Below are 24645 nucleotides of genomic sequence, written 5' to 3'. Positions count from 1 at the left end.
ATAGCGTTTGTTAATAAAAAAACTCGGGACCGAAGCACACTTTCTAGACATGCAAGCTGAACTCGTGGAATAAGATGAAGACCGCAATCACTATGACGAAAAACTAAAAGTAGTGAACAGTCTTTAAGTGATGAAAACGAAATAATGTTGAAAATGTACGAAATTCTGAGAACACTGATAAGGAAACTTAAAGAAAATATTGAATCTGCTTATCATACTAAACTTGTATATACAGCACGTACAGTAAAACCGTGCAAATAAGGACATCATTATCTTGGTTTCCGCACCTAATTATAAATCCAAATCAATTAACTATTTATTTACCTCCTAGCTGAACAGCATCTCTTTTAGATACAGCGTCGTGATAAGCGACGCATGGATAAAAAAACCCTTCTAGGCAAGATACCCAATTTCTTGTCAGCGGCCGTAAGAACCACCTTAAGTTCTACACGGAGCAGATTTCTTGAAAGCCTGAAAGTGAGACAATCCTGTATATAAAATTGATTTCTCTCTTCTCACTCTGTCCCTCTGGTCAGATTGCTCTGTGTCTGTACTAGTAGAGGATGAATTTAGCGCCCTGTGTGGCTGCGTTTGTTTTATATGTAAAGCGCCTTTGAACGTGTTTATCATAAAAGGGCGCTATATAAATCTGGTATAATAATGATAATAATAGTATGCAATCATGCGACCTACATGTAACAATTCGAATAATGGTTTTCAGTCTGTTCACAAAAAATGGGTCGATTCTTATTTGAACAACCAAAAGATTGAACAGTTTTGTGTACAGTGTACTGCCATGCAAATATTAGTGTTTGATAAATACTTTTGAAAGTGACCGTACGAAATCTTTATTTCATTTTTATAAATCTTTGATCGATTTGTATGGATTTGGCTGTAAAACTCCGGCCAATTTTTCAGAAAACATTAATCGAAAGTTTGTTTAATTGCATGGTTTTACGGCTACATAAAATTTATACGTATGAACTATGTGTTACAAAAAGAGTCACACCGACACAATATAGCTCATACGGCGACTTTTTCAGATTGTGACACCAGGTACCCTTAGCATTATCTTAAGCATGTGCGTGTAGAACCACCAACTTTCCGCAGTTCAGCCGGATGGCTTTCTCGCATGAAGATTTCGAACCCAAATCAGTAAGATAAAATTGATTATAAGTTTGTGACCTTAATCACTCAGACACGGAGACCCTTAATAATTATTAAACATTATTATTGTTCATCATTATGAAATCTGCTAGTAAATAATTGTTTAGAAACAAACAGACACTGATAGGTTAAATTTAGTACGCGAAAAAAAATAACGTCAACAAGAACTTGTAATTGATTTTATTAAATATTACATTGTGCATTTTGTCAAGAATGTCTAAATATTTTATGGATATTTTTAAATTGACTTTTATTATGCCGATTTATTTGCCACTTAAATAAGGAAATTGACAATTTTAATAATATTTGGTCAATATAATATTTGCTCAATGAGTTAAAACGGGAAAAAATCTGTTTTGAGTACACATTGCCACATAAAGGCTTCCGTTGTTTTGTTTAATTCGGTTTTAAGTACCACCGAAAAAATGCAGATCATTATGGAACAATTCAAGCTTGTGGAAGAAAATTCAAATGACGTCATAAGCACGTGAGGGACTTGAAGTCGAAACCGTAACCATTCGATCACGGAGGCCCATCCCATAGTCATCCTTAAACTTCTTAATAAATAGTTTATCATGCATCAGATGTATGCGATATTGTAGGTCCACATGTCCGTAATGGACCCATATGCCACAATGTACGCTGTATTGCAGGTCCACATGTCCCAGTGTGCATGATATTGCAGGTCCACACAACCCATATGTACGTGACACTGCAGGTCCACACAACCCATATGTACGTGATACTGCAGGCTAACATGACCCCAATGTTTAAGATATTGCAGGTCCACTGCTGAGTCTAACATAGAATAAAATGTAGTTTCAGATGAAAAATAAATTAGCAGTTATATCATACGATAGTTCTTGTATTCTTTTCTGTTGCTTACTGATGGATTCTGCAAACTTTTATATTGACTTGGCTACTATCAAGTAAAAATGCAAGCTTGTTTGCACCAAACAGGAGCGACTAGTGTTGACTACTCAGAATTACATGTGAAGTTATTTGATATTGTTACATGCCGATTGTATTTAGTCTAAAGTCTAGACTAGTTTTAGTATTATTATCTTAGTTTTAAAGTTATTCTTTGAGTAAATGTCTACATACGTATAATAATTACTCAGCAATAATTCTTATGGGGGAATTTTAGACAGTGTTGTTATTCAAATCATTATTTTTCTGCCACGTGTCATAAGAGAATATACATTTTTGATGGGGAACTGCTGTTTGCATAAAGTGTTTTATAGTATATTGAGATAATCGTTGAACTGCAGTTTTTATATAATGTTTAATTTATATAGTTCTAGGACTAGACCCACAGAGAGAGTGAATACAAGTTTACAATAAATCACGGGACGGTTTTCTAGATTTCGTTCTAGATCACCCAGTTAATGAGATTCATTGTACTAACTGCCACACTACAAATACTTTCATAACTTCTTTTATTTGCTGTAAATGATAGTATAAATGCAGTTTTACTTTTTGTATTACATGTTTTATATCTGTGCATATTACTTTATTCTGTAAATCTCTCTCAATTTTAGAGAAAATAGAAATTATCTTTTTTGTAATATTGATGTATTTTCTTCATGCGTTCCCTACAAGTTCAAGATTTTGCGACCTGTAAGGCGAATGTTCTCATAATATATTTCCTCGAGTATTTGAGCTGCCTTCCACAGAAGTTGAATAACTGTGACAGTCGCTATATTTACAATTATATACTCTGGTAAGTGCTGTACTAACTAGGCCTATGCACGTTTGAAAATTCTGTTTCCATAATAACTTGTATCATCAAGGGGACCCATATGCTGAAATAAGAAAAAAATCAATATTGATATTCATTCGTGTACAAGTTTTTAAATACACTCTACCCATAATGTACGCTTCAGTAACCTTGCTGACAATAATACAGTACAAGTGATATATAAGGTTTCTGTGTATGACGCCATAAACAATTGCAAGTTAGAAGAACTGCTAACGCCATCAGTGTGAAACTAGTATAAAACGGAAGTGATATGTATGTGCGAATTTGATACCCAGTGCTTCGTCCTAACCACCGCTGTTTACTACCGCCTCGATAGCCTAGTGGTAGAGCGTCCGCTTCGAGAGCGGGAGGTCGTGGGTTCGATCCCTGGCCGCGTCATACCAAAGACGTAAAAACTGGTAATAGTAGCTTCCTCGCTTGTCGCTCGGCATTAAGCGGATAGTACTAGGACTGGTCAGCCCGGTGTCAGTATAATGTGACTGGATGGGGTATCATGTCATGTGTCTAAGGCGTGATATTCCAGCGAGGCAGCACTATAAAGTTGGGCATTGTGCTCACTGCTACAAGTAGGCTAGACACCGCCGTTCATGTGACTGAAAAATTGTTGCGAAAGACGTTAAACCCGAACACACACACACACACACACACACACACACACACACACACACACACACACACACCGCTGTTTTCTTGTAAAAGAATGTAAAACGAAAACACTTTGCAATTTTAAAAGAACAATTATGCCCCAGTAACGTTTTATTATATACATATACCTATTTCTAATGTTATATCAACCAAGATTTATTATAATTTTAGATAAATAAAACTTTTTAACGCGTGGGACGTCAAGACGCCCTCACATCATTGCTGACTGACGGTTTTTCCGGCTCCGATGGGAGATATATACAAGATTTTGTATTCTTTAGCAAAATAAATACATGCTGTACTTGAGACAGAAAATTCGTATGTATATAATAAATATTACTTTTGCAACTGCTACTAAATCAAATGTCACAATGTCTTGTTTTTAGGGCTTTTATTGTAGATTGCTCAGAACATGATGTCTCAAGAGAAATGTGAAGGGTCTTGCTGATTACAGAGCAATAACAACAGGTGTTATGGAAGAAACCATTCCTAGTTTGAGAAGTATAAAATCTGGAATTATATATATATATGCATGTGGTGCAACATATTTTGTGACAGAGAGACCGACTTAGACATCATTAAGTTATTCATCTATTCATCTTACTGGGTTTTATTATGAAAGCGTTCACCAGGTAATGTAGTTAAAGTTGTTTAACACGTAAATTGTTTTGGACCTAAACCACTAAACCAGGTAACACATATAATAGATATATGCAAGAAAATGTATTCAGTCTTACAGCATGAAGTTCTCCGTCTTTCACAAACATGTCCGAGTGCATGTCTACTTTTCCTGGACCAGTCAACATCGTTTTGGCTTTGAAACTCATTACACCGTCTTTAAAGGACGCTACCTCCTTTGAAAAAAATGTTACATGTTAATTAGAAAATAGTTAGACACATTATGGAGGTCTTGGAAATAATTTATCAAAAGTTTTTTAAGTGAACAAATGGGAATATTAACCCATCTGCCTAGAAAATATTTTTCTTTCTTGGCCAGTACGAGGCAAACAATCCGTTATATGGCTTTTCACGTTTTAAATTTCCAGTGAATGACAAAAAAAAAGAAAAGAATTTTCAGGTCTTTCTAAATATCATTACGTTATGATTCAACCTAATGTTTTTCTTTATCCATCAGAAAGGAACAATTTTCATATCTTAAGATCGAGTTTTGGTACCCTTATTAATAACCGACAATAAACTAAACAATAGAAACGACAATAAACTAAAACAAGAGAAATTCATATACGCGACTTCATTGAGCTCAGCAAAACAATTCTTAAACAGCTATTATTTTTATAGCGAACAACTCATAGAATTCCTATTGTTTCAATTATCTGTCACTAATTAGGGCCAATCACAGAGTTGCAAATAGGCAAAACACATCATTTATTTAAGAAATAATTTATAGCAAAAGAGTGTTTTAACACTATTTATGCACGATGGGCGGTTATACGTCGGGCGTAACATTTTTACGAGGGCGCAGCCCGAGTGCAATTATTTGTACGACGTATTACCGCTCGAGTGTATAAATAGTGTTAAAACACTCTTTTGCTATGAATTATTTCAATTCTAATATGCCCTTGATCTTAAACAGTAGATAAAATATAGTAGCGCTCTTTTTTGGTCGCAACAAAACGTTGACGTCACCGTACGTTAACGTGACGTCATTCTAGCGTAAGTGTGTTGTAAAAGAGACAGGCATATTTCTATTTTGAGGATTTATCTAATATGCACATATATTGGAAATAAAGTTTTAATAACAATTATGTATTACAATAATGTTAAAATATATATGCCGCGACGTGTCCTTAATTCAATTTACCTTCCGGAGTTCAGATATGGAGATCTAATAAGTTATAATATTGATAAAGGAAGTGACCTTATTATGGAAAGTGGGTGGTTTCATGATATTGTCCTTTGTCTCGAACTCTTCATCGAATTTGAATTGACAGTCGTGAGCCATGTCTTTTGTCATATCGAATTTCATGTAGACCTCTTCACCTCTTCGCTCGATCGTAATTGTTGGCTTTAAACTACAGTACATCTTTATTTCTTCCTCTGGGTACCCTAGAATATAGTTTATAGTGGTTTTCTTACAATGTGTCTATATTAAGTATTCAGGAGTGACGGGTATCACTTTTTTATTGGTTAAAACCAATATGTCATTTACATATAAATGCAAATACTCTTTCCACAAAAAATGTGCCTGCGCATATATTTTGTCTGTAACATAATCGAAATTTTTTTTTTTCTGAGACGATATTTAAAGCACGTTTCCAAACATACTCTTCTCTTGTGTTCTTAATATTTAGATACTACGGACGGTGCAGAATAGATTTTTCTTCTAAAATCTTTTAGCAATGTACGGTTAACTTACGTTCTTTTCGTGTTACAACATCTGCAAAATTGCAAGGATGTAGTTGGCGTAGGAGCACATAGGATGAATGCATCAACAAGCCTGAGGAGCACTACAGACGTAGTAACACGAAGCAAACGTTTGTTTTCACTGTTCTTGCATAAATCACAACAAAAACTCTAGAGATTCGAAAAATCAGACTAATTTGGTAACATCAGTCTAAGTCAGAAGTCTGAAGTTGTTACGGTCACATGTTTAGTTTATGCATATCCGGGCCTTCAGTACGGTGCATTGTTTGTACATGTTGAGCACCCATTTACAAGTGCAGCATTTCTTTACATATGTTTGTTTTGTATGTAAAATAGTATGATACCTTTTGTCGAAAAAATCTGTAAAATCTTTAGAAATACATGGCAACAGACGTCATTAGGTGTCGACAAAACACACAGTCTGGTTCATTCAATCTCTTTGTAAACATCACCGTATAATAAAAATCGATACGCACATTCTTCTAATTATCAAAAATGAAATATCATTTATTTTCTAACTCAGCTTAGAAAGTGTTGCTTTGCATCCGGTCACATCTCGAAATAAGTTTGATAAACACAGACATTTGAAGTTTTCTACGTGATATAATCGTCTCATATTGCGATTTATAAACGACGAGATCAACAAAAAATGAACAAATATCAATCAAATACCTCCTATTTAAATGTGGTGTGTCCATTATATTCAAGGATAATATCGCGACATGTACACCTATTTTATTAACCGAACACGCGCAATAATGCGGAATATCAATGCGGGCACATATCATGAGAGAGCTTCCGGCTCGGCCAAAGCTACTTTCTTTTTGTTTTGCGTTGGACCCGAAAGAACATTTCAAAAAGGGTTTGTTCACATTTCTTTCTATCCCGTTTATGAACACCAAACAAATCGGCAAAAACATAAGTTTTGTGCATGAAAAGATCACTTTTAAAAGGTGTACAAAATATGCTGTCACATAATATCTATCTTCCGTGTGCTTAAAAATGTTACCAATGTCGTTCAAGCATAATTTGCCTGTTGTCATAGCTACAAGAAAATGTTCAGGAATATAAATTTATTGTATAGTTTCTTTTACATTTACGTGCCAGTATGTTACACATGCGATAGATTTAAATAGACTGTATTTACATCTGTAGATTAAAAAAAGTTATGACACGTAAGAAAAAAATAAAACAATAAGCCAAACCTACCCATTTTTTTCATGGCATCTGCAAGATTTTCGTCCCTGTCCCATTTCCAGATTCCCACAAAAATATCCTCAAACTTTTTCATATCATTCGCCATTGCAAGTGGTAAAATACAGGTCTTAACTTTGTAAAATCGATCTCGGTATTGGACATTTTATGATTTTACCAACACTTAAATATTAACCTTGATACTGCCATAGTTCATACATAGTTCATTCATAGTGTATTGGTATGGGACCAATAACAAACGCTAAATGCCCAATGCCAAATATAAACTTATTAATGCTCTTGCTAAATTATTAAACTTTATGAGAGTCTGTATCTCTTAAACAAATGAATGTAACTTTCAGTAATTTTAAAACATACAATGTTCTACCAGTCGGATTTCAAGCAATATTTTGTTCTACCAGGCATGCAAACGCGGGACCAAAAACTGTAGCTATTAGAATTTCTGTTTTGAAAAAAAAAGGAGAAAACAATATGCTAGCTACAAAAAGACCAATGTCAATTTAGAGTATGATTTCATAACTCTTTACATCTTAAAATATATTATCTGAATACAGATTAAGAAATAAACATGTTCAATTAACTGTTCGCAATGAACAATAAGCATGTATCATTTTACAAGTAACATACCATAGTTGATAATTGACATGAAGCATTTAGCAATAAACATTTGACATTAAGTAATAAGCACTATAAGTTGACAATGTGCATGGCGCAACTGTGTCCTATGTAAGGCCAGAGTGTCATGCTAATTGCTAAATGCTAAATAAAAAATATCTAATTCTAAGGCCAAACTTTATATAGTAAATGCTACATATCAAAAGCTATATACTTTATGCTAAATGTTAAATGTTAAATAGTTAATGTTTATTTCCAAATGACATATGCTAACCATCAAATTCTGAAACTTTATGGATTTATGATCTGTATCTCTTTAACTAATCAATGTAACTCAACATATATTTTTCTACTAGTCTGAACTGATGCAGTAGCATGTTCTACTGGGACCGAAATTATTTCCTCTAAAATGTTTAGAACAAATGTTTTAACAGAGAAAAAGTTACAAAACGAAGGCCAATTACTTTTAAAGGATGCTTTCATCCACTGAAATATTTAGTTCTTTATTTGTATAAGCGCTTGGAAATAACTATTTGGCATATACTGTTTCGCATTTCGGAATTAACAATAAGCAATTATCATTTCGACAACTGCCGTTTGACAGTCAATATTTGAGATCAAGCATTTTGCACAAACTATTTTAACGTTTAGCATTTGGCAATTAGCATAATGCACCAGCCTTCCATAGTTTTCCATCTCAGCGCGTTTATTTGAACGTTATGTTTAATGAACAACCACAACATTGATCAGTTTTGTCCACAATGTATTATAGTACAAATATTTGAAATGTTTGAATACTTTTGAAATGGAACTTGTGAACTCTTTACATTTTGTAAAAACTGTGTTTATAATACGAATTGTCATGTTAAATCACCTCGATTACTTTTTTTCTTAAAATAAACCCATGTTGTAACATAGATAGTGGATTTGTATATTTATTAATATTTTAATGAATAAGTTGTGTGTTACAGTTACGAATGAACATTTAAGGCAAATCAAAGAATAGAAAATGATTTATTTGGTCACATTAATCAGTCAAAATGTGTCATCAGTTTCCACTAAAAGGCCGGAATAGTTGCTCTCTACTTCCTCTATATACATGTATATACATATACCGGTATGTTACTATTGTATGTAAGTTCTAAATCCAACAAAACAAGAAGGTAAGAATCGTTCAATGTGACTATCTCTACTTGTAAGGTTAGAATCGTTTAATGTGACTATCTGTATAAATAAGATGGGAATCGCTCAATGTGACTGTCGGCATTTGTAAGATATGAATCGTTCAATGTGTTTGTCTGTATTTGTAACGTGAGAATATTCCAATAGTTCATGATGACTGTCGATATTTGTAAGGTAGATATATTTCCATATGACTGTTGATGTATGTAATAACCTTCTAACGGAATCGTTCAATGCGATTGTTGGTATTTGTAAGGTAGGAATTGTTCAATGTCACCTCACCTACTCACCTATCCTCTTCACACCCATTGATGTATAAGGCCTTAATGCGCTGTTTCCATTGAGTCCGGTCTTTTGCAACTGTTCTAGCTGTTGCCCAACTGTTCCATCCGAGCCGTTTTCGTTCTTGTTCGGTTGTCCTTCTCCATGTTGTCTTTGGTCTGCCCACTTTTCTTTTCCCCTCTGGCTGCCATGTTAGTGCTGTGTTGCAGATGGTGTTTTCTTGTCTTAAGATGTGGCCAATCCACTTCCATTTTCTGATTGTGACTGATTCACTGGCTTTGGTCGTTTTAGCTCTCTTGTGTAGGTCTTCGTTTCTGATTTTGTTTGGCCACCTTATCCTAAAAATCTGTCTCAGGCATCTGTTCTGAAATGTATCAAGTTTCTTTTTGTCTTGTTCTGTTGTTTTCCATGTTTCACTCCCATAGAGTAGTACTGACATGACTAAGCTGTTGAAGAGTTTGACTTAAGTCTGGATGGAGAAGATAGAGGATGTCCAGATTTTTCTCAGTCTGCGAAATTGATTTCTGCCTTTGCCTATTCTGCTATCGATGTCTTCGTCACTGCCTTCTTTGGATGTAATTATTCCACCCAGATATGTAAATGTTTCTACATCTTCTATGTTTGTTTGGTCTATTTTGACTGGTGTTTGGATCCTAGCATTCAGTCTCATCACTTTTGTTTTTCTTGAATTTATTTTCAGTCCAATACTGCTTGCGTTTTCTTTCAGTTTCTCCGTTTTTTGTTGCATATGTTGGAATTTGGAGGAAAGTAGAGCCAAGTCATCAGCGAAGTCTAGGTCTTCTAGCTTTGTTGTGAATTTCCATCGTATTCCTGTTGGGACGCTGTTGGTGATTTTCTTCATAACAAAGTCAATTGCTAGTAAGAACAGAAAGCCTGACATTGTGCATCCCTGTTTGACTCCTGTTGTAACCCTAAACCATTCTGATTCAGTTCCGTCATCGAGTACTGCACATTCGATTGATTCGTACAATAGTTTTACTAGTCTTATCATCTTATCAGGGATGCCATATACATTCATGATGGACCATAGGCTTTCTCTGTGGATGGAATCGAATGCTTTTTCGAAGTCTACAAAGTTGATGAACAGTGGAACGTTCCATTCATTACATTGTTCAATGATGTTACGTAGAGTGAATAATTGTTCTGTTGTGCTCCTTCCACTTCTAAATTCAGCTTGTTCTTCACGTAGTTTATTTTCGACTTCACTTTGAATGTGATTCAATGTGATTGTCGATATTTGTAAGTTAAGAAGTAGTATAGTAATTGTTTGTGCGGAAACAGTTTAACCTAATTTAACCTTTAGTCTTTGGTCAGGACTGGTCAATGCCGGACAATTTAAAATTCACAGGTTTTAACTTTACTTTCGTTTTCCCGTATTTTCGGAAAACCCGGTTATAAATAACTGACATATTTTCTTTACTTTCGTTTTCTTGTATTTTCGGAAAATCTGGTTATAAATAACTGACATATTTACTTTACTTTCGTTTTATCGTATTTTCGGAAAATCTGGTTATAAATAACTGACGTATTATCTGAAAATGTTATATGGGATTTACGTGATATTTTCTGAAAAATGGTCGTATTTTGCAACACAAACCTAACACCAGAACATTCTTTGCTACTTTATATTGCTGACTTATAATACATACAACGATAGAACAGAAACAAGGAAAACGATTACAATGTAAGTTACTTTTTAAAACACATTTACGCTACTATGTTCAAGCTTTAGCAGATCTTTGACGGATCTCATTCACTAACTTTAGAAATATTATTTTTGTGTTTCTTAGAGATAAATTTATTTTTACCTGCTTATACTTATGTAATTCTTTAGATTGTGTTTCTTTTTAGGGATAAAAATACAACAGCAGACCTGTTAAAAGAATTGACGGAATTAACAACCCATTTAAAAGATAATTACAAAGACGATTTTGTATGTCAAGAATTGACTACAACATTCAGTTCAAAATATTACAAGAAATTGGTTGATACATGTAAGCCAACAAAGCAACAAACAACAAGGAGTACGTTAAAAGAAAAGCTTAAAGAAGAAATTACGAAATCATTCGGACAAGAGGAGGTTTTAGAAAATTTTAATGTGGATATTTCAAGCGAGGACAAATGTATGAAAGCATTAGAAATTTAGACAAGCAGATATACAGAAACAAACGGAATATTGTTTTTGTACACATCAGATTGGATTTATTATTAAAAATTTTAAAATCAGTTTGCCCAAAGGATTGTGATCTGGACTTTATTTTCATCTAAGAGGTGTACATTACACAGATTCCTACTGTCGAAACCTGGCTTCAGTTTATGAATTAATTAAGAAACATAAGAATTTATTGAAGTGTGCTTTAAACACTGGAACTTTAATCAAAAATAGGAAATTAATCGAAGAAATATGTACAGAGTTGAATTGGTAACAAAATCAGCTTTTAACAGTAGAAATCTATATAAGGATTCCATGTATAATGTTCACATTTATTTATAGTAACGTTTACACTGTAAACGCACGTCACTTCCGTTCAAGTATTTTTAACATTAGTGGAATTTCCATGTACAATGTTCACATTTATTTATAGTAACGTTTACACTGTAAACGCACGTCACTTCCGTATACCATGTTCAATTTTATTTTTAACATTAGTTGAATTTCTATATATCTATACATTTATTTATAGTAACGTTTACACTGTAAACGCACGTCACTTCCGTATACCATGTTCAATTTTATTTTTAACATTAGTGGAATTTCTATATACCTATACTTTTATTTATAGTAACGTTTACACTGTAAACGCATGCCACTTCCGTTCAAGTTTATTTTTATATATCTATACTTCTATTTATAGTTACGTTTACAGTGTAAACGCACGTCACTTCCGTATACGCTTTTGGGGGTAGTATGGAATATAACGTTTATGGTACATTTTTGTAGTAGTAAAGAATATTACGTTCTTGATACATTTTAATACATTTTAACTCATTTTATTAAAATAATTTATAATTGTTTGTTCATTTACTCTTTGATTGTTTACTTTTAGTATTTTATACAATAAATCATACAACGGTATTTTATCTTGTACCATTTTAATGAAAAATAAACAATAATAACCACTTGTATACTTGTTTTGTCTTGATATTGTATGCTGTTATACTTAACCCCAGGTATATAATTAATTACTTCCTTTGGTGGAGGAAGTCCAAATGGATCGAAGTACAAAGTATTCAAGTAACAAACCCAATGTGTTCCAGGTCCAGCAGAGTCATCTAAATTGATTATTCCGCACTCGTCCTTTGCTTTTGATTTTAATAAATTTAATAAATTATTTCTACTAAATACACCCCTAAAGTTTTTAATTTTTAATTGTTTAATCCATTGTTCAATTTCAAAGTTAGAAATTGGTTTGTTTATAAATTTTATTTTTTTTTTACTATAGGAATTCGTCTGTAAGGTCTTCTCTGAGAATCAATCTGTATACCCTGACCATGTCCCTTACCACTTAACAAAGATGTAATCAAAGGTATTCCTAGACTAGCAGCCAACATGCCTAAAAACCGTCGTCTTGTTTTTGTTATTGTGTTAATTTAATCACCCCAGATCCTACTAGTTGCTTTCTTTGATTAGGTGTAAGATATTGTGATATAACATTTTTCTTATCATTAGCTACTGAAATCATACCATTTCCAAGTATTTTACTAACACCAGTACTGGCCAGCCCAGACAAAGCACCGATGCCTAGAGGGGCTAATATTTTTTAACTATTTTCGCTGCCATTGGAAGAATTGTTTTTCCTAACAAACCAGCCAAAGCTCCTAAAAATCCACCATTTTGACCTTGACTGGACATTTGTTTTTTTGAAATTTTAATTTCTAATCCCTTCTTATTTGCAACAGCTTTTTTAATTTGATTAATTTGTGTTTTTGTTAATAGTAAAGGGAAGTTTCCATGTAATTGTTCATGTTTTAATCTAAAAGTATGTGGAATTTTATTATTATAAGCTTGTGCTAAATTTTTCTTTTGTTCATCTGTTAGGTTAACTTTATATTCAATATAATTTGATGTCATTATATATAATTTATATTTATTTTATTTAAACAATAACAAGTTTATTTCCAATAGTATTTATTTCAACTGTTTCCTCATATAATACAATTGCGTAAATACGATATCTTGCAGCGGGAAGTGTATTTAACTTAACTGTTAATGTAATCTGCTTAGGATCTTCTGTTATTACTTCCTTTTTATATTCCAAGTTAAAATGAACAAATCCAAACAATTTTTGAAAATTATGTCTATTTAAAAGACTTCCAGTAGTTTTGTTATTTTGTTTATAATAATAATTAATTACATCATCATATATTCTTGATATACTTGTGTATTCTGTTTCTGGATAAAAAACACCATTACCAACTTCAAGACGACAAGAGCTCAAAGTGCAATCATTATCATCTGCTGCATTAACTTTAAATGTATCTAATAAATGTGGGTTACGTTCTTGTGAATTACTTTTGTCAGGTCGTTGTAAATAAACAAATACATGTTGTGGTTTTGTTACACCAGCCGTTATTCTAAAAGTTGTATTAATCTGTTGTGTATCAGTTGATTGCGTCATCATTTCCCGAAGGTATGACCATCTTGCTTTTGTAAATCTTTCAGAAATTAAATTAAGTCCAAATTCATTAAAAACCAAACGTGGAACCCATAGAATTAATTTTGTTACAATTACTCTACCAGCATCAGCAGCATTAGCTCTAAAAATTAATTCATCATCATCTGTCAGCTGCAGTGTTATTTGAATTTGACTTGGATATATAATATTAGTTTCTAAACCCTGAAAAAATAAATAATTATTTAATGGAATTTTAGTATTTACCTCATTACCACCTTGGATTGATAACTTCCTAGAAGCAAAACCACTATTATATCCAGCTTGACCATTCCTGCTCTCAGCAGTAGCTGCAGTATCTAAATAAATATATTCGTTTGTTCCAGTTGTTTTTGTATAATCTTCAGACAATTCAACTCTTTACATTTACTACCTTATATAAATTATTACAATCATAAACAATTTTTCCGTTTTGTTTAACCACTAACTGATCAATTATTGAAGCTGCATTATTAATTAGAGCAATTTGATCTCCATCAGCATAATTATTACCGTTAGCAAGCTTATTTACTTTAAAACTTACTTCAAAATAAGCATTAAATCAATCAAAATATGAGCTTCTATCATTAATTGTAAAGTGATATCCGTTTTTTTTTTGTTGCTTAACATTATTTCCCAAGACAGATATTAAAGCTGTATCTAACTGAATAGGAGTTAATTCATATCTTTCACAATTTTGTTTTGTTCTAAACATGTATATATTATATATTATTTTATTCTTTATAAATTAATCTGTTAATACGTTTACGCTGAGTTGAAGTTCCAGATCCTGACAATATTCTATTTATTGTCATATTAATATCCTCCTCATTATCATTATTATTTTTACTGTTATTCTTTTCTTGTAATTCCTTGGCAATTAAATTACCAACAGCCGGAGCAGGTTTCTTTTTAAATTTTTCAACAATTTTATTAGCAGCTAAATTTCCAACATCTTTTCCAACCTATTTTGTTCCACTTTCAAGTGCTGCTTTTCCTGCTGTTTCCAAAGCTTTTTTTCCAGCTGTGCTAATTGAAGATGCGACTGAACTTGAAAACAATTTAGTTAAAGTGTCAAAGATACCTGTTCCGTGTATGATTTCTTTTCCCGTGTGAGCATCAACATAAATAAATATTCCTTTATTTTTGTCATAAACTTTCTTGTACATTATATAAAACTAAAATTTATATTTCTTTTAAAATTAGTGTAAAACTTGTTTCAACCTCATTAAACTTAATTATTCTACAAAATACATCCGTAATATATATTCTAAATGAATTTATAATATATTTATTAATTTCAGAATATCCAACTCTTTGTGGTTCTTTTGTAAATGGATAAGCTCTTGTTAAATCTGCAGTACTTAAAGCATAAATAATATCACTGAAATTACCATCAACAAGTGAATTATCAATAAGATCACAATGAATGTAAATGGTATCCACAGAGTTAGTTATATTTGGTGTTGTAGTTCCCCATTCAGTATTACTCAATTCTTTTTTCTCAAATCCAAGCAATGTATGAAAATTTGACATTCCTAAATCCAACATAAAATTATCTTTAATTGAAATCAAAATCTTAAAACTACTTAAATCAAATTCAAAACTTATTTGAGCAATGTCTGATTTATCAAATTCATAATCACCATTACTTATTAATGTTTCCCTAATATAATTATTAATATCTGTGTAACTGTAAGAACCATTTGTAAATATGATATCTTTCCAATCCTTACCCTTACCATTATTGAAACGAATTATTTTATTGTCATATTCATCACTAATATTATGCCAAGAATAGGTCATAGTGTTAATACTATCCAAACCAACAACATAAGTTTTATTTTTATCTAAAATTAAAGAACGACTAAATCTGATTGTAAAGTCACTCGGAGTTTTTTTGTTATTATCTTTAACTGTTTCAGAACTTAATACTATTTTTTGTTCCATTTATATATAATTAAAATTTAAATTCAAGAAAAATAATTTTTATATAACATTTCATGTTGTTCTGGTAAGAGTGAATTCATTTTTAATAGTTTATCAATTATGCTAATACCTTCATTTTTTAGTTCTTCATTATTATTTCCAGCCTTAATTGAACCGCAAATTAACTCCAACTCATTAACCAATTCTTCCGGATTACATGGACAAACGTCATAACCCTGTCCTCTAATTACTTTTTTAAATTTCATAGATCTTCTATTGATAGGTAATCCTGATTTTTCTGTTAATTCTTTAAATATTTTTCTTGAATGAATTGAATGTTTTTTATTATTGTTATATATTCTATTAATCAAATCAATCAAATCATCATCTACTTTAGTGTTTATTACTTCTGTTCCGGTTATTCTATCTTAAGCAATTAATTTGTTTTGACCATAAAGTTTATTTAAGTTAATAATTAAATTACCATATTGTTCATTTGGTGAAACTTTATATGGATTATGATATTTTATTCCTTGTCCATATGTAGAAGCCATACCAAGAATATGATTTAACCGTTTTCTGTACTTTATCAGTTTGTTTTGTTCATGTGTTAATTCTTTTGCTTCTTTTTGCTTATTTGGATCTTTCGATCTTGATTTGCTAGTTATTGGACCATTTAATTTTTTAATATTTTCAGTAACCTCATCTACTATACTTTTAAGTACGTCTTTATCTATTTTATCTGGATTAGATTCATCTGCAGTAAAAAAGTCAAACATTTCAGACGGTTTGTAATATTTATATTCTTCTAAAACATTATTATCCAGAAAGGCATCTAAATCTACTGTAGGTATTTTCTTTTCTTTTGGTCTTGCTCCCAGTTCTTCTGATTCTTCAGTTATTCCCATCTTTTTTCTTCCATAATCGTCTAATCTCTTAAGTTCATCTTGAGGAACCCATCCAGCAGGTTCATCTCCCCAATCTATCGATGAAGCCGATTTTAAAGCTTGTTCTTTTCTTATTTTATTTTCATAATCTGCCAATATTTTTTCAAGATTTTTAACACGTTCAGAGGAGTCCGGTAATGGTGGTAGCGGTTCTTGGAATAGCTGTGGTAAACCCTGATATGTTTGTATGTCTTTCATTTCATCACCTAATAACGCTAATTGTTGTTTTATTCCAGGTAATGCTTTTAACTGACTTGATATTTTTTCTTTTTGACTTTCTATTCATTCAGTAATTGGCTTATAAATTTCAGTGTACATATCCCGATTTGTAGCTTTCTTAATTTTTTCTCTCATTATTTCTTCTCTAAGAGCTCTCATCTTTTGCCCAACCAAGTTTTTTCTTATTCTTATTTCATTAAGTTTTGATTGCATTTATATAATAACGTAAGATAATGTATGATTACGTAAAATAATGTAAAATAATGTAATATAATGTAAGATAATGTATTATTATATATAAATGGAAATTCCAAATTATGATACAAAAAATGATAAATCTAATAACTTTAAACAACATTATCTTTTTATGCCAGATTCATGTTTTAGAATGTTAATATGTGGATCTTCTGGATCTGGAAAAACAAATACATTAATGCATATACTTCGAAAACCTCTTATATATTATGATAAATTATATCTATATGCTAAAAACTTAGAACAATCTAAATATCAAGATTTAATTGACCATTTAAGCCAAATTGCAAAAAAAAAATTAAAGTAGATCCAAATGAAATACTTGAATATTCGGCTGATTCCAACCAAATTGAACCTTGTGAAAATCTTGAATCAGAAAAACAAAAAGTAGTAATATTTGATGATTTTGTATGTGAAGATAAAAAGGTTCAGAATGAAATAACAAAATACTTTATTCAAGGACGTCACAAAAACTGTTGTGTTATTTATTTAAGTCAGTCTTACTATAAAACACCAAAAGATATCCAAATTAACTGTTCACATTATATTTTATTTGAAAGTCCAGGTAAACGAGAAAATGATATGACTTGTAATGAACAAAATATTAACCCTAAATCTTTTGCTAATGCAAAAAATCAAAAATATGATTTCTTATATATTGACAAACCAAGGAAGTTTTTAGAAAAAACTTTACTGGTAATATATAATGGGAGTTTTTAATAATATAGAAGAAATAAGTGAACCTGACAGTATAAGTAAAGTTAAATTTGATATTGATTTAAGTGATTATGCTACTAAAAAACAATTCAAAAAACTTAAAAAGGAAACGGAATCGTATCTTCACAAAAATAAGGAACTTGATAACACAATGAACAGAGCATTAGATATGGGAGGTAATGAAATAATCAACCTAGGAGATCCAGATAAACCCAACGATGCAGTTTAAAGACGGTTTACGTATAAAAAAGTTCAAAGTGTAATAGATGACTATAATCTTGAAGACATCAAATCTATAAAACAGACATTAGAAGAAGAAGTAAAGAATATTGAAGATTTAACAAAAGACTTAAAAAACAATTCATTATTAATAGTTCAATTACAAGGTAAACTCGGAGAAGAAATGAAAGCTATAGTTGATTCTATTAAAGAACTTGAAGAGAAATCTGATTTGACAGATGAAAACATAAAAGAAGTATTTCGGGTCAATTTAAACATTTTACACAATCAACACAAGGAATTAAAAGATAGTATGATTAAACATGAAGAACTAAAAGACAAGATTATTGAAGCTGAGAAAAAGTTACAAAATATGTATCAGTTAGAAATCAAAACAGAAGTAAATAAACTAAATTCTGAAACTGAAAAAAAAAAACATAAAGCTTTATTAGAATTAATTTCAAATAAACTTGCAGAATATAAATCTGAACTGGAAAAGGCAGCTTCACAAAGAGGTGATGACCATGACACAGCATTAGATAACCTTAAAAAAGAGCTTAATTCTAAAATAGATGACTTTAAAAAACAACTTCGAATTTGGATTAGTACTGTTGACAACCGTCATAATTTAAAGTATGCAGACTTAAGTAATATTACAAAAAAAGTACAAGAAGATATTAATGAATTTAATGCTAAAGCTGAAAAACATAAAAATGAACTGGACTTTGTAGTTGAAAAATCAGTTAAACAAGGAGAATCAATTACTGCTAATGCTAAAGCAATTAACACAATTAATGATCAGCTAGAAAATTTTAAGAAACAACTTCGGAACTTGATTAGTACTGTTGACACACGCCACAATTTAAAGTACGCGGAATTAAGTACACTTACAGAAATGTTAGAAAAAGATATCAGCGAATTTAATAATAAAATTAAAAAAATAATAAATGATCTTGACTCTGTAGTTGAAATATCAGCTAAACAAGGAGAATCAATTACTGCTTATACTCAAGAAATTTCTACTAATACCCAAGAAATTACAAAAGTAAAAAATGTTTTTCTAAAACAAGAAACACAATTAGCTAGAACAAAGGGTGTTGTTGATAGTTTATCTGCTTTTGAAGTTGCTACAACAAAACGACTTGATGATTTAGCTGAAATAATTCTTAAACTTAAAAAGAAAGATAAAAAAATAAAAGAAGAATTGGAAAAAGAAATAGAAAAAGTAAAACATGAAGTGTTTCTCTTTGAATACTATAATAACAGTTTTTATGATTATGTAAAAATGAAAAAGTATTTTGACCGTCAGGGTGCCTGGATATATTCAACATATGAAGATATGACCGGTCTGAACTATTTAAATACATTTCAATTAATACCTGGAATTATCGTAGATTATAGAGATTTTATAAACACAAACCAAGAATATAAATTAGTTGTACAAGATGTGCTTTTGAGGGGTGTGTTTATAGTCGAAAAAACCGGAACTTATATAATAGATATTAAGATTTTATTAACGGGGGCCAGGCCCATAGGTGAACCGGATAAACCGATTAAAAGCCCAATATCACATTTTATATTTAGGTGGTGCAGTGTTGGTTATAATTCAATTCTTGGTATATTTAATATATTTGATAATGTAAATATAACAGCTGAGGACTTTGACACTGATCAGTTAGTATCTATTTATAAGAAAAAAATTAAAGTTTATCTAACACAAGGGACAATGTTTGACATTCATCCTTATGACGATTCAACATCTACAGAAGTAACATTTTCGCTTTTGGCGGATAGTTACATCAGATTCTACATATCGGATGAACATGCATTCCATGATAGAAACAAACTTTTGAGTTAATCCCTAGTTTTTATTAATTACTGTGTTTTTATTTAACTGGAATAATTAATATAATGGGAATATTTAATAATATAAATGAAAAAGTAAATAAAATAGAAAAACAAATAGAAAAACAAATAGAAAGACAATTAATAAGAAAACCTCCATTGTTTCTAACATGTTATACTCAAGATACCGGTAGTGGATTATTTCAATGGAAAACTGTAAATGCTAGTCCTGGTTTAGTTCAAAATGGTAATAATGTAAGAATTAATTTTAATTGCATTTTAATTATTCTTGTTGATGCAATTAAATTAGATAAAGGAGAAGCTAAATTACAACTAAAAATAAAGAAAATGTAATTCTTCAAAGTTACAATGTAAAAAATAACAGAAAAAATGAATCTATTTCTATTAATTATGCTAAAAAATTTAAAATAAATGATGTTATTTATATTAATTCTTTAAACGTTATGAATATTCAATTAACAATTTATGGTTCTATAATTTAAGAATTAATTTAAGAGTTAATTTAAGAGTTAATTTAAGAATAAGCTAATGTATCAATACCATTATCAAGAATATATCTTTTATCGTCATAACATGATAAACATGTTTTATTTATAACATAACTGGAAAGATTGTGTTTATCAGAACGAATAACTTTAAAGGTGTGATTACTTTGGGTTGAATTAAACAAAGTATCTTTGTAATTTTTATGAACTATTGTTTTCTTAACAACAAGTTTTTTAATTCCTTTACATTTTTATGCCCCCGAAGGGAGGCATATAGTTTTTGAACCGTCTGTCGGTCTGTCGGTCTGTCGGTCTGTCAGTCTGTCGGTCTGTCGGTCTGTCCGCAATTTTCGTGTCCGGTCCATATCTTTGTCATCGATGGATGGATTTTCAAATAACTTGGCATGAATGTGTACCACAGTAAGATGACGTGCAGTGCGCAAGACCCAGGTCCGTAGCTCAAAGGTCAAGGTCACACTTGGACGTTAAAGGATAGTGCATTGATGGGCGTGTCCGGTCCATATCTTTGTCATCGATGGATGGATTTTCAAATTACTTGGCATGAATGTGTACCACAGTAAGACGACGTGCAGTGCGCAAGACCCAGGTCCGTAGCTCAAAGGTCAAGGTCACACTTAGACGTTAAAGGATAGTGCATTGATGGGCGTGTCCGGTCCATATCTTTGTCATCGATGGATGGATTTTCAAATAACTTGGCATGAATGTGTACCACAATAAGACGACGTGTCACACGCAAGACCCAGGTCCGTAGCTCAAAGGTCAAGGTCACACTTAAACGTTAAAGATCATTTTTCATGATAGTGCATTGATGGGCATGTCCGGACCATATCTTTGTCATTCATGCATGGATTTTAAAATAACTATGCATGAATGTGTGACACAGTAAGACGATGTGTCGCACACGCAAGACCCAGCTCCGTAGGTCAAAGGTCCTAAACTCTAACATCGGCCATAACTATTCATTCAAAGTGCCATCGGGGGCATGTGTCATCCTACGGAGACAGCTCTTGTTTTACATTAACTTCATTTTCTAATAAATATGAATACATTTTACTTCTTAATCCGACAAATTCAACAATGGGAATGCCGGCAGCTTCATCTTTTAATTTTCCAATTACTTTTTTATTATTGTCGAAATAAAATTTTGAATTACAATCATAATCACTATTATCAAATAAATCTTTGTCCTTATAATAATCCTCATATGCATCTTTGGTTTTTATTTCATAACATAATGAATCAGTGTCAGTGAATAAAAGCTTTGCTGAGTTTTCATACTTTTCCATAATGTAATTATAATGAAAATCATACATTAAATATTTTGATAAATCTAAAATGCACATTCCAACATAACAAGGTCTGTTTTAATAACAAACTTTCTTTTATTCTATGAATACCAAACAAATTCTTGTTAAACATCGTTGAACTAACAAATGAAGGTGTGGCTATATATTTTAATAAAAGGTTTTCATCATGGGTTAATTTAATATTAACCCTCTTGCGTAAATTTTCCATCGTCTTACCGAATACAGAGTTGTTCATTAACTTAAACAAGTCCTTTTCAAATGAATTTTTTGCTTTAGATCTTTTTTGAGTATTAAAATCAATATATTTTTTTAACCAAGGACTTTCGTCAAAAGTTAATATTTTGTGTATTTTTGTTACTTTTAACCCTAATTGTGTATATTGTTCAAGATTTTTATAATGAACTACATAATTTTGTTTTTTCATTAAAGTTGGAACTAATTTTTTTACATTACTTTTTCCTATTTCAAATTCTTCTTTAATAGTTTTACTATAGTCAGAAAGCCATTGATCTGGTATTTTAATTTTTTCAGGAGCTAAATGATAATCATTACGTACAGTATGTAATTCTTTTGGATATTCAAGATCACATTCAACTATAAAGTTAGTTTTACCTTTTGCAATTAATTTCTTGAATAGTTTTTCGGATATAAATTTAAAGTTTCCAGAGGGGAAAGGTTGACACATGGCCCAACCTTTAAGGTTATTGGCGTCGGGGTACATAATGTATTTGCTGTAAAGTTTAGGATCATAATTTTTCATATATTTATTTGTTTGCTTACTGTATCTGTTTGAAATATAACTTATTCCTCCTCTCAGCCCCTTTTTTCAAAAAAGGATACATATCAATATCATTATTAAATCAAAACTTAATTCCAGTCATTTTTAAACATTGCATCCCCAAGCTAAACCAGGGCTAACTAAAATAATGACAAGGATCAATTTGTATACTCTAAACATAATTTTCAAAAATTTTTCCCGAATACATCAGCTAAAAGTAATACGTCAGTTTTTAAATATAGATCATGATATTCTCCCATTGTTTTAATTTTAAATTTTTTCCCAAACTTTTTTAGCATGTTCAATTCGTTGTCAGATATGTTGTTTCATTAAACCATTGAATAAAATCTTCTTTAGAAGGTAATTTTGTTTCTTTGAATTTTTTTTAATGAATCCATGAATCACATGGATAAACACCTTTTGTTTTTAATAATTCAACACTTTCACAATTAAATTCAGTTGAAGTGTATTTAAATTCGGGAATATTTTTTTACTGGGTTTATCCAATGATTGAGACATAATTGAAATGAATCAATAAAGACCAAGTCAGAATCATAAATGCCATATATCTTTCCATATTTTTAGGAATAACATTAATTTCTTTTTTGAATTTTCCTATTTTTTGCATAATAAAATGACCGTCATAACCTCTTAAATTATAAAAATAACAGGAATTTTGTGTGTTAGTCTAAAATTAATATTACATTCTGATTAAAGCACTTTCTCTGAATTTTCCTGTTATATGACAATGACACGTACTGGCACTTACCTTCTATATATTCTTTTTCACAGAAAATGACAAAACTTTTGTTTTTTAATTCAATTTCGTCTTTTTTAGACATCGCAAATCTTTGTTAAAATGTCTTTAAATATTTTTTACAATATTCCTCTTCCTTAAAAGCATTTTTTCAATAAACTTATAACTGCGTTGACCTCTATAAATCTGGGTTGGTTTTAGTATAACTGTTGTCATAACAACAAACAACTTGATAGCCGTAACCACAATCTATATCTTTTGATATGGTTCAGTAAATGAAGTTTCAGTTGATGGTAAAGCAGTTAAAAACTTTTTATTATTGATTCAAATCAGCATAAATTACAAAAGGTACTGCTAATCCTTTATGATAATTTTTTAAATTGTATTTTAAACTTCCCTCTTTTGGCATTTTTACACCTTGGATACCATTAATAGCTAAAAAATTTTGGGAATATGTTTCATTTAATATTCTTTCTTGAGTAAAATTTTTGCAGGCAAGATCTACAAAAAAGTTTCTTGTTTGTTTTTTTTTTTTTTGTTTTGTTATTCTTTAAATCTATTAAAGTCTTTTATCCAAACATAAGGTTGGACTACAGTGCTTTAACCCTCATACAACATCATCAGTTATTTTAATCATTAGAAATTAGCAACATGTCACAGTGTTCTTCGTATTGATATTTTGAGGTGTACAATGGATAAATACCTGCGGGTTCTTCATACCAAATATATTAAAATGATATTTCATTTAAAACTTCAATTTTAGGTATTTGATTTAATGTAACAGGAAATTTAATTCCAGTATAATCAAGATCGTTTGTATGTTTTTTATTTTTTGGGAAACTCTATGAGGGTTTTTCTTTAACAGGAATTTATAAGCTAAATGACACCATCTAAACTTCGCTATAAATTATTCTTTATTTATTAATCCTTTCATTGAATTTTGTAATGGTTTTGGTAATTCTAAATAACTTGAAGCAGCCAGTGGACTATACTTATATCTATTTATAAAATGAGCATCAACTGACTCTATTCTCCAGCCGCTTCCTTCAGAAACCCAAATTCCCAAATTCTATTTATTATTTCATCAAAAGCTTGACGTAAATTTTTTTTTTATTTCATTTGTATTAATAATTTCTAAAGCCTTTGTTTGAAAATAACTGATTTATATATTGTATCAGTTTTTATCCATTTTTGAAAAAGTTATTTTTAAAAACAACGT

General features: G+C 30.9%; 2 protein-coding genes across 2 annotated transcripts; both read right to left on the bottom strand.

Annotated features, from left to right (window-relative positions):
* Nucleotides 1-2589: 2589 nt before the first annotated feature.
* Nucleotides 2590-7327, bottom strand: LOC128558149 (uncharacterized). Its single transcript, XM_053547009.1, has 4 exons — nucleotides 7169-7327; nucleotides 5454-5641; nucleotides 4312-4428; nucleotides 2590-2972 (listed from the first exon to the last, which is right to left on the bottom strand). Exons 1-4 carry the CDS (start codon nucleotides 7260-7262, stop codon nucleotides 2913-2915), a joined length of 459 nt encoding a protein of 152 aa, XP_053402984.1. The 5' UTR covers nucleotides 7263-7327; the 3' UTR covers nucleotides 2590-2912.
* Nucleotides 7328-9716: 2389 nt separating this feature from the next.
* On the bottom strand, nucleotides 9717-10265 carry LOC123533508 (uncharacterized). Its single transcript, XM_045315157.2, has one exon. The coding sequence runs from the start codon at nucleotides 10263-10265 to the stop codon at nucleotides 9717-9719; it is 549 nt and encodes a 182-aa protein (XP_045171092.2).
* Nucleotides 10266-24645: the final 14380 nt, after the last annotated feature.

This window comes from Mercenaria mercenaria, chromosome 6 (genome assembly GCF_021730395.1).
Source record: "Mercenaria mercenaria strain notata chromosome 6, MADL_Memer_1, whole genome shotgun sequence".
NCBI lineage: Eukaryota > Metazoa > Mollusca > Bivalvia > Venerida > Veneridae > Mercenaria > Mercenaria mercenaria.
The sequence above is the reverse complement of the archived record's forward strand: the minus strand, read 5'-3'. Positions and strand labels throughout refer to the sequence as shown.

Excerpts from the sequence above, each read along its gene's own strand:
- LOC123533508 (XM_045315157.2), bottom strand. The coding sequence starts at position 10,265 with ATGATAAGACTAGTAAAACTATTGTACGAATCAATCGAATGTGCAGTA.
- LOC128558149 (XM_053547009.1), bottom strand. The coding sequence starts at position 7,262 with ATGGCGAATGATATGAAAAAGTTTGAGGATATTTTTGTGGGAATCTGG. Across the intron at positions 4,429-5,453 it reads CACCCACTTTCCATAATAAG|GAGGTAGCGTCCTTTAAAGA; the intron begins GTCACTTCCTTT and ends TTTTTTTCAAAG. Across the intron at positions 2,973-4,311 it reads AAGACGGAGAACTTCATGCT|CATATGGGTCCCCTTGATGA; the intron begins GTAAGACTGAAT and ends TTCTTATTTCAG.